General features: G+C 37.3%; 1 protein-coding gene across 2 annotated transcripts in view; it reads right to left on the reverse strand.

The window, feature by feature from the left end:
• Window positions 1-2,145: 2,145 nt before the first annotated feature.
• The window catches only part of LOC101858862 (2-amino-3-ketobutyrate coenzyme A ligase, mitochondrial), a 22,256-nt gene continuing 14,728 nt past the window's right edge, over window positions 2,146-9,673 (reverse strand). The window contains exons 9-11 of one of the 2 annotated variants that reach the window (XM_005099468.3): window positions 8,295-8,396; window positions 7,023-7,101; window positions 2,146-4,256 (exon numbers count right to left, since the gene is read on the reverse strand). In XM_005099468.3, coding sequence (XP_005099525.1) covers window positions 4,099-4,256; window positions 7,023-7,101; window positions 8,295-8,396 — 339 coding nt within the window. In that variant the 3' untranslated portion in view covers window positions 2,146-4,098. The remainder of the gene's footprint in view (window positions 4,257-7,022; window positions 7,102-8,294; window positions 8,397-9,673) is intronic. The other variant, XM_005099469.3, reaches the window with a different exon arrangement.

The following is a 9,673-nucleotide window of genomic DNA, read 5'->3' on the forward strand; positions in this document are numbered from 1 at the left end:
AGCACAAAACACTACAATCAAAAGCTATAAAGCAGAGAATAAATACAATAGGAATGTAAAAGCAGTTTACATCCAACCACCAATATAATAATATAAAGATAAGTATTCAGCTGTCCATTTCATAGAAAAGTAAAAATATGCCAATAGGATAGGATAAATAATTTGTTTGTTGCTGAAAGATTCGAGACAGCTTGACACCTATTTAGGAGTAAAGCATTTTGCCTAGCATGAGTAACCTCTCTCAAAATTTATATTTAAAAACAAATAAAAAGAAAACGATGTAAATATATAAGAACAGTGCTACTATCCAGACCGCTACAGATGTTCTGGGCTACCCAAATCTGAAAAGCATGGATGGCAGGAAAAAGTTCCAAGTTAAAGTAAGTAATTCAGTACATGTACCACAATTCTCTCTCTCTCTCTCTCACACATACACAAGAGAATGAGAAAAAGAGAGAGAGAGACAGACAGGCAGACACACAGACAGACAGACAGACAGACAGACAGACAGACAGACAGACAGACAGACAGACAGACAGACAGACAGACAGACTGAGGGGAAGACAAAGAGAGAAAAAGAGACAGAGAGATTGAACTTGTGTTTAATGCTGCTATGCTTTCAGTCACAGAAGCTGGATAAAGCACGCTGTTACTTTCTTCTGATGAAGGATCAATAAATTAGTACAATATTTGTGTCACGATGCAGTGGAATCAGGCTCTCGTCAATTTTGGGGCATGTAGAGTTATTGGTAACATCTTTAAGTTTGTTCATTTGTCTTGTTTTGGATGAAAAAAAAGTAAAGGAGGTGGGGTCCTTGACTTCAGAGGTAAAATACGTGAGAAAATGGCCCCAAAGATAAGTTATTTTCTTAGCTGGAAAGTCTGTGGAATCTGATAAATTAAATTCTTTTGTGCCTCAGTAAAATTCACACAGAAATGTTTTCTTCAAAGAGCATGAAAGGTGTTAAGTCAAAAAACAAAATACCGATAGAAATTCAAAAACCTACGGAAAATGCCAGTTTCTTCACTTTGACTGATTTAGTTTTTTTAGTAGAGGTTTTACGGCGCTCACAACTGCATAAGGTCATATGAGCGCCAAGGGGTGGATGTCAACAGAGAAGTCCATACAGGGAATCAGGCTTACTCTGCTCACCTCTCTTACTTCAACAGCACAAAGTCTGCTTCAACTATCAAGGCACCCCCGCAATAGCGGGTCACAAGAGAGTGACAAATATATAAAAGTAGAGGAAAAAATGACGATAGTAAAGATTAGGAAAGAAAAAAAACAGCAGTTCCCTGTTGCGGTTCAGGCACAGTTATGAGCATGACATTGATGAATCAGCCCATTTACAATTCTAGGGTGCATAAAAACATGATAATGTCCCCCTTTGGGAATGGCCTAAAGACACTTCAGTCAGTAGCACTGTCCCCGGGGGGGTCACTTTGATTGTTTTGACGAGCACCTGATTTCACCACGCTGCCTCACATTTCTTTCCTTATCAACGAGTCTCTTAAATACATTTTGTTTCTTGTTCTTTTCAAAAGACTGCTAATGAACAATGGTACAAATAACACTTTAGATCCAACAACTTTAAACGCAGAGAGTTTAAAAGTCTAATAAAGATTAATATCTCAAAGGAAGGCAAAGTCTTCAGAAAAAAATAAAAAAACAGTAAAGGTCAAAAGTCATAAGTACCGGGTATGGCTAATCTGCAAAACGCACAGATAAATGATCCCCAATAGGATCAGTACGAAATGAGAATATCTGTGATGAGATTTTTAATTATAGAGAAAAAATCAAAAAAGGTGTTAAGAGCAGGAAATGTAGGTATTACTTGTCTGGAAAAAGTAGCAGAAACCACATTGCAATGCCCTTAAGTCATCTCAAAATGAGACATAAATGCTCCAAGTCAATCTTCGCATTCTAGGAGGAATGCATTTGATATTTATAGTGTATATATAATATAAAACATATAATATAGGCCTACGCAGTCTGTAAAACAGAGCAACGTGCAAATTAAAGATGTAATTTAACGTCTAAAATTTCGACTGAAATACTGTAAATCAAGTAAATTACAAGATTCTTAACAATAAGATCAAGCCAGTCTTGGAAGACAGCGTCAGGGTCAGTGTATCATCCAAAAAAAACAACATACAGTAACCTTGAGTACTGTAAATCTTAAAAAAGGAGATTCTTCATCCTTCGGAGTTGTCATCTTAAACACGAACCCCATCCACAGTACGATAGAAAGTATAAGAAAAAATGACTCCTTAGAAAGTCACGAGCAAAGTGGAATGTACCTTATATCGCACAGCCATACAACAACTTGGTCAATCGAATTTATCCAGAGCCAATAAAGAGAGAGAAATAAGTAAACAAAAAAGTGTACGGCTCCTTGCAACATTTTAGTTTTGATACTGTATCAAATTACAATATCTAGGACAAACCAACTGTAACTCGTGCTAGGAGTATATTGAAAACATACTAACAGACAAATGTTCACATTCTCAGTGCTTCTTTATCATATTTTTCCTTTTTCTTGCAAAAGAGCTGAGCGTTGGCATGTTACCACTTACAATCTTGACTGCTTAAAGCCCTAGGGGAAATTTCTTGAATCACTGTTATCAAACTTCACTTGATGGAGATGCTCAAAGGCATCAAGAAAGTTTAAAAATGAACTGCAACCTTACTTCCTCCTGAAATTAGAATTCTCTTTAACAGCTGTAAAAGCAAGATTTGATCACAGCTTAGAATTATACACTCAAGTATCTAAAGAATACATATTTTTAGATCATTCTTCCATCTAAAATAACATTTTTTTAAAGATATAAAACAATATCACAAGATCTCAAAATAAACATATAACTATAATCCAGCCATATTATAACACTGAGATTATGTTAAGTCTTAATTTTTCATACATCACCATGTGTACATTTCCAAAACTCACCAATATCAAAACACTCGGAATAGAACAAGAATGTAAAGGACCTGATCAGAAAAAACTGTCAACATTTTCGCCCATCCAAACCAACTCCCTATTCTGTGTAAAAATAAAATTCTTACAAAGAAGCACACCACACAAACTCCTAGAACAAAATCCAAAGCTTTCCTCCCAACAGCTGAAGAAGCATGCTTAGAAGGTTCAAACAGAGTTCACACATTCGGCTCTACCCTGATGATGTGTAATTCATACAGCCCTCTTTCTCTTTGCTGGAGAGAAGACGGGGTGTTTTTAGATAATTAATCTAATAAGGCCAGAGGTATAAGTAAAAGTTTTACATCACTTGCAACACAATTTAAGGCCAAAAAAGAAAAAAATGTTCAGGAAAAGACAAAAATAACACATAGCCTTCAAAACATTACAAATATATCTAACAGTTATAAGAATTGTCAGCTGTCAGCTTTGATCTAATAACATGGCACTGCTAGCCCTGTAAGTTGTTGCATTCACAGCTCAGAGATTCTTCAGTTGAACTTTTAAATATATGACATGGCACAAACGGTACTAACAAACATAACAGACGAGATCAAAATGACATATTAAACTTCCAAAACACTTGACAGACATTTGATGCAATGGATATCTGATTTTTTTTTACACTTAAATCAACATAAAATAAATGGTACTACTCCATAATAACCCTATCAACACAATTTAAATCATTTTGGAAGTATGCAGCTTCAGGACCAACCTGAAGCATATAGCACACATCCCAGCAGAGAAAAAGAGATGTTCAAAAAGATATCCTCTCCTTCAGGGATTCAGACCCAAATGCATATAACAAGGTAAAGAGGTGACAGATTACATCTCAGATAGTGGTCGTCTATTCGAAAAAGTTTTAGCAAACATGAGAGTGTTCATGGATCAGGCTGCATTCCTATTTTCAACATTAGATGAAAACAAAATTCTTTCAATAAAAAGTCCATTCTCTCAAATGTCTGTCAAGTCAATATAAATTGTAAAGCACATGGAGCTAGTTGTTGAGCAGGAATTTGCACTCTACAACTGCTATTTATAATTATTATTATTATCAATATCTGTTCAGCCATACATCGCTAGAAGAGCTTTCAGACACGACCTCATCCAGAAGGACCTAGTTGATGACATTGAGCTTCCTGCCGATGTCAATGAAGGCGTCAACAGCACGGTCAATATCCTGCTCCGTGTGGGACGCTGAGATCTGCACCCTGATACGAGCCTTGCCTTTGGGCACCACTGGGAAACTGAAACCTATGACGTAGATTCCACGTTCTGTAAAAACATAAGACAAGAATAAACAATGTAATCCCTTCAATTCCTGTATCAACAATAATAATTGATTATATATATAACAATAACAGGCTTGCCAGGTTTTTCATATTAAATAGAACTTATCAAAATAAAGATGGCAATGAAAATAATAATAATAATAAAATTGATAATAGAAGCAAAATAATTTTTATAAAAATAATACTAGATGGCATTTTCCTTGCATATTATTATATCACTGCTCAAAATTAATCCTTGTACACTATTATCCAATGTATTAGCACCCCAACAGACCGTGTAAGATTCCCAAACATTCTTGTACCCTGGAAAACATCAGTGCCAGAAGAAGATAGTTTACAGACACTTAAATACCCACATACCTGACAAAAAAGAGTTATTAAGCGGTGGAATCAGGTGCTCCTCAAAGTTTGGGCATATTCAGCTATTAGTATCATCAAAAGTTTATTCATGTGTCTTGCACTTGGCAAACAAAATACACATCTATCTTGAATAGAAGTCATTTGCAACTGAAAGGTGAGGGTAGCCTGGTGTTAAATGTAAAAAATAGCGAGAAAATGGCCGCCAAAGTCTGGCACTTTCAAAGCTTGAGTGTCCTTGGAAACTGCAAATTTACATTTTTGTGCCTTTGATCGACGTTTTACAGTAAATTCCACACAGAAATATGTTCTTAAATGGACAAAGAAGTTGCTAAAAAAAAAAATTTTTTTAAATAATAAAATTTTTAATAATTGACCCACGGACAGAAAAATGCCAATTTTGTTGATCGCATTATTTTGATGAGCGCCAGATTTCACCACGCTACTTAACATGTGTGGCATTGGTTGTCTAGAGGTTAGGCTACGAGACGAAACCATGTGGTTGAGAATACAGGAGTTCAAACCTCAGGCTCAACGTTGTGTCCTTGGGAAAGGCACTTAATTTGAAATGTCCTCACTTCACATAGATGTGAATGGGAACCCAGTCATAGACAATGAAAGATTTTGTCAGTATGTTAGCATTTTAACATCTGTAAAAATGGCAATTTGTACTGTATGGTTCCCTGTAAGTTGAGATTGTTTTAGAATGCCATCAGATCTGCTTGGGGTATTGGCAAAATATACAGGTAGTTTAAAGCATAGACAGATAACTAACTAGACTGAAAGTAGTAGTAGTATAGGGTTTTACGGCGCTCGCAACTGCGTAAAGTCATATGAGCGCGCGAAACACAAGTTGTTTACTTTCGCAAAAGTTCACTGCACGATTGGTTAACGTTGAGCCTGAGGTTTGAACTCCTGTATTCAAGACTTTAAAATGCTAAAATATTAAAATTTGGTGTAAATATATTTTCAATTTAAAACAACTCTTATAAATAACAATAAAAATTTTTAATAGTACGATTTCACTTTACAATTTGCCATAAAGGCCAATGGCTTTCATAAAACCCAAAATTCTGCTGGGAACAACGACGGAAAAAATGTCTTGCAATTTCTTGCATTTATAATATTTCCTTCAGATCTCTCCAAAGTCTAGACATTCGGTTAAGATGTGTGTAATGGTAAAATCTGTGTCGCATCCGACACAGAACGGCTTCTCATCTCCCTGTAGGTGGTATTTGTGGGTCAGGGTCGTGTGTCCGATGCGCAATCGAGTAAAAATGACTTCGTCTCTTCTGGAGAGGTCCGAAGGATTTCGCTGTTCTAGTTTGGGTTTTATTTCATATAGTTTATTGTTTTTCTGTTTTTCCCAGTGGCTCTCCCACAGACTGGAGATGTACTTTTTGACTTTATTTCTAAAGTCAGTCTGTGGGAGAGTGTTGATGATCCCAGCAGAAAGGATGAAGCTTTCTTCGCCTGGTCGTCTACCTGCTCGTTTCCTCGGATGCCCACATGGCTAGGTATCCATGCGAACATGATGTTTTTTCCTGTCTCTGATAGTGTGTGAATTTTCTGTTGTAGCCTAACTATTTTTGGATGTAGGAGTGCGTAGTTTGCGAGTGAGGTGATGCAAGACAGAGAGTCAGAAAGGATAAGGAAAGATTTGTTAGAAGAGTTTTCTATGGAGTCCAGTACCATGTCAATGGCAGTGGCCTCTGCAGAGAAAATGGAGGCTTCAGGATGGAGTCTCCTCTTGTGTGTATTGTTGGGAGATAGGGCTGCGGCGCCCACTTTATTGTCTTTTTTGGAGCCATCCTTGAAGATGAGCTCTGCACCGGGGTATTTATCTATTAGTTTTTTTGTATTCTGCTTTAAAAGTTTTGGTGTTTGTGCTTTCTTTGCTGTGTGTGGTCAGCTGTAAGTCTACTTTTGCCTTGGTGAGGTGCCACGGAGGGAGGTCGGGGAAAATAAAATTGTTGGATGTCTTGTTTGGAAAAGTGTAAGTTTTTGAGGTCCTCAAGGATTCTAAGGCCGAAGGGTTTGATGAGTTTTTCATTGTTTTGGAATTTGTTTATGGTTTCTGGGTTTGTTTTAAAAATGCTGTGGTGCGCTGGATTTTCCAGTGTTGAGCTCTGTTTAACTGCGTATTGTAGTGAGAGTTGTGTGCGTCTGAGTGAGAGTGGTGGTATGTTGGCCTCGGCCTGGAGGCTCTCCACCGGAGAAGTGTGGAAAGCCCCCCTAGACTGATAGACAGACTGTCAAATGCATAGACAGGTGGGTGGTCTTACACATGGATAGACAAAGAGAGACAAACAGGTAGGTATGCCAACACTTTTCTACTCTTTTCATGATCTTGCCCCTTCTAACTGTTTCAATTTTAGAAAGAACCAGTTACCTAACATCTGGTCAGCAAATTGACTGGCCAGCCGGGCGTCACCCAACATCACCGGGCAGATTGGATGCTCTGGATCTCCCTGTGGAAGCGAGAAAAGACATGGGAACCAAATGGATATTTAAAAAGAAAACATCTCTTTCATTAATTCCTTTCGTTTGTTCTTTTGGTAAGTATTTATGGCGCTCGCAACTGCATAAGGTCATATGAGCATGTGGGACACATTAAACATTTTCAGTTGGTAAGAAATTTTAAATTTTGCCTGGGAGGACCTTTAACGTGAATTTTCGCCCTTGTCCAAGAAAGCTAGGTGTAGATCTTTCCTACCATAAGATCAGGTGTGTGGCTGAAAGACGGCTGGGGGCTGAAAGTGGAAGTGAAAGCAGACCACAGAACATTTCTAGAGAGCAGGAAAGGAGGTGAAAGGAGACTATTTTACAGAAGAAAATTTCCGTCCCTATCCGGATTCGAACTCGGGACCTACTGAATGAGAGGCGAACACCTTTACCTCTAGGCCATGAGAGCCCCCTCATCAATTCCATACGGAAGTATGGAAGAAGATGACATGCAGGTTAAGTACATACGGAGGTTACACAGACTTCGCATAAATCCACAACACTGCACTGAAAGAGACAATTAACAAAGAGGCTATTGCTGTCCACGTTTAGGTCAACCATGATTCCGACAAAATGACAGTGTGGTCAAAGGAAACAGCCCCATTGGTTCCAGTAGCACCAATAGTAGTTATGTAACAACTATGATGATTGTGAATATAGGTAAAAAATAATCATAAAAGTAGCAATGAAAATTATTGCACTATTATTAGCATTATTATTATCATTATGAATTATAATAATAATTATTATTATCAGTAGTATTATTATGATCATCATCATCATTATCATTGTTGCTAATATCATTATTATTACAAGACCATTTTGCCAGAATAAAGATGACAAAGGAAGTTAACTTTAGTCTGAGCAAAATTTTCCCACTTGAAAATTAAAACCAACAGTTTCCAACCCAGCTGATAGCAATAGATTTAACATCTTTTATCTCATGATATGCCCTTGAGTGATGTATGCTATGGTGTCAGTCTTAATCTCCCTTTTGAGAGCATTAGCATTTCAACCAATTTTACTCCATAATTTTCTCTTGCTTTTGCCAGAGAGATAATATTTTTAATAGCTTAATACTGCCCACAACTCGGACACAATAACTCACGCCTGGCTTTACCATTACACCACAGTAAATTTTTTAGCGTCATAAACTTACAGAGAGAGTGAACCCAGCGTCGTTCATACGGGTTCTGAACCTGGTAGTGTTGGTCAAAACTTTCTTCGGAAGGTCAGTGTTCTCCATTACAAGGTCCAGGGCCTGAAAGAAAATAGGAAGAAATAAATGTTCCACTTGATTTCATTTGTCATGAAACTTTTAAAAAAATGATTTTCCAATAGTGTTCATGCATATTTTCAAGTACAACATGCACAGTATCGTAAATATCAATTTATTTACATGTTCCTTTTCAACTTTAAATTACTAAAATGTTTTTGCACGTACACAGAACCTTCAAATTTTACACCATTATCTAAGATTACTATGAGCTTGATCTCTAAATAAAGAGCCATCTCCTTTAAAATAAAAACAAAACAAAACAAAAAGACAAAAAAGCTACAAAAGCACAAGACTCAAAACTTTAAAAAGTTGTTGCTGTAGTCAGAAGTAGTTTCCAACACGTCAACACAACAATGACATGTTTCATCAGGAAGAAGCAGGAATGGACCAGTGAGATGGAAAAAGACATCATCATCATCATCATCATCATCGCCTTTCTTCCCCTGGATCAGGGCATAAGCCACTGACAAACACTTTCTATTTTTCTCTAACTTGAGAGAGCTTCTTGACATTACTCCAATTTGTTTTAGTAAGACTGATTCAAACGGAAAAAAGACCAGGAAAAGTAAACGGACAGCAAGCTAGAATAACGATTAAAATAGGCATAGAATGTCAGCGAACTTGGAGACAAAGAACCAGAAATGGTGAATTTCATGGAAAGAAAGAAAACAGCAATCATGGGCTAGTCAGACATAAGGAAGAGAGGCAACCACAGCAAGCTGACCCATAAAGGCTACCTCCTGATCTGGAGCAAAACACCTGAAAATGAGAGAACCGAACCAGGATGTAGCATTCATCATACACCCAGCAAAAATGGATACAATCTATGAAATCAACCAGATCTCAGAGAGAATAATGAGCATAAAAATTATAGAGGGAGGCAAAACAACAACGTACATCCAAACATATGCTCCTTGTAACGACAGCTATACAGAGGAAGATAGACAATCATATTTCCAAGACCTGAGCAACCACATTAACACCATTAAGAACAAAGAAAATATATCTATATAGGGAAATCTAAATGGCAGACCTGGACAACGAAGAACCCCCTGGGAAGAGTACTTGGGACCCCACAGTGATAAAGGTACAGACTGCAACAGCAAAGGAGAAATGATACTAAACCTATGCGCTGAGCACGACTGAATTTTCTAACACATTTTTCCAACACAGACGAAGCCAAATCAAGACCTGGTACAGATGGAATGACCAGAACCATGCATCATAAATTGATTTCATCCTGATGCACAGAAAACAAA

Source organism: Aplysia californica, unplaced genomic scaffold (genome assembly GCF_000002075.1).
Source record: "Aplysia californica isolate F4 #8 unplaced genomic scaffold, AplCal3.0 scaffold00214, whole genome shotgun sequence".
NCBI lineage: Eukaryota > Metazoa > Mollusca > Gastropoda > Aplysiida > Aplysiidae > Aplysia > Aplysia californica.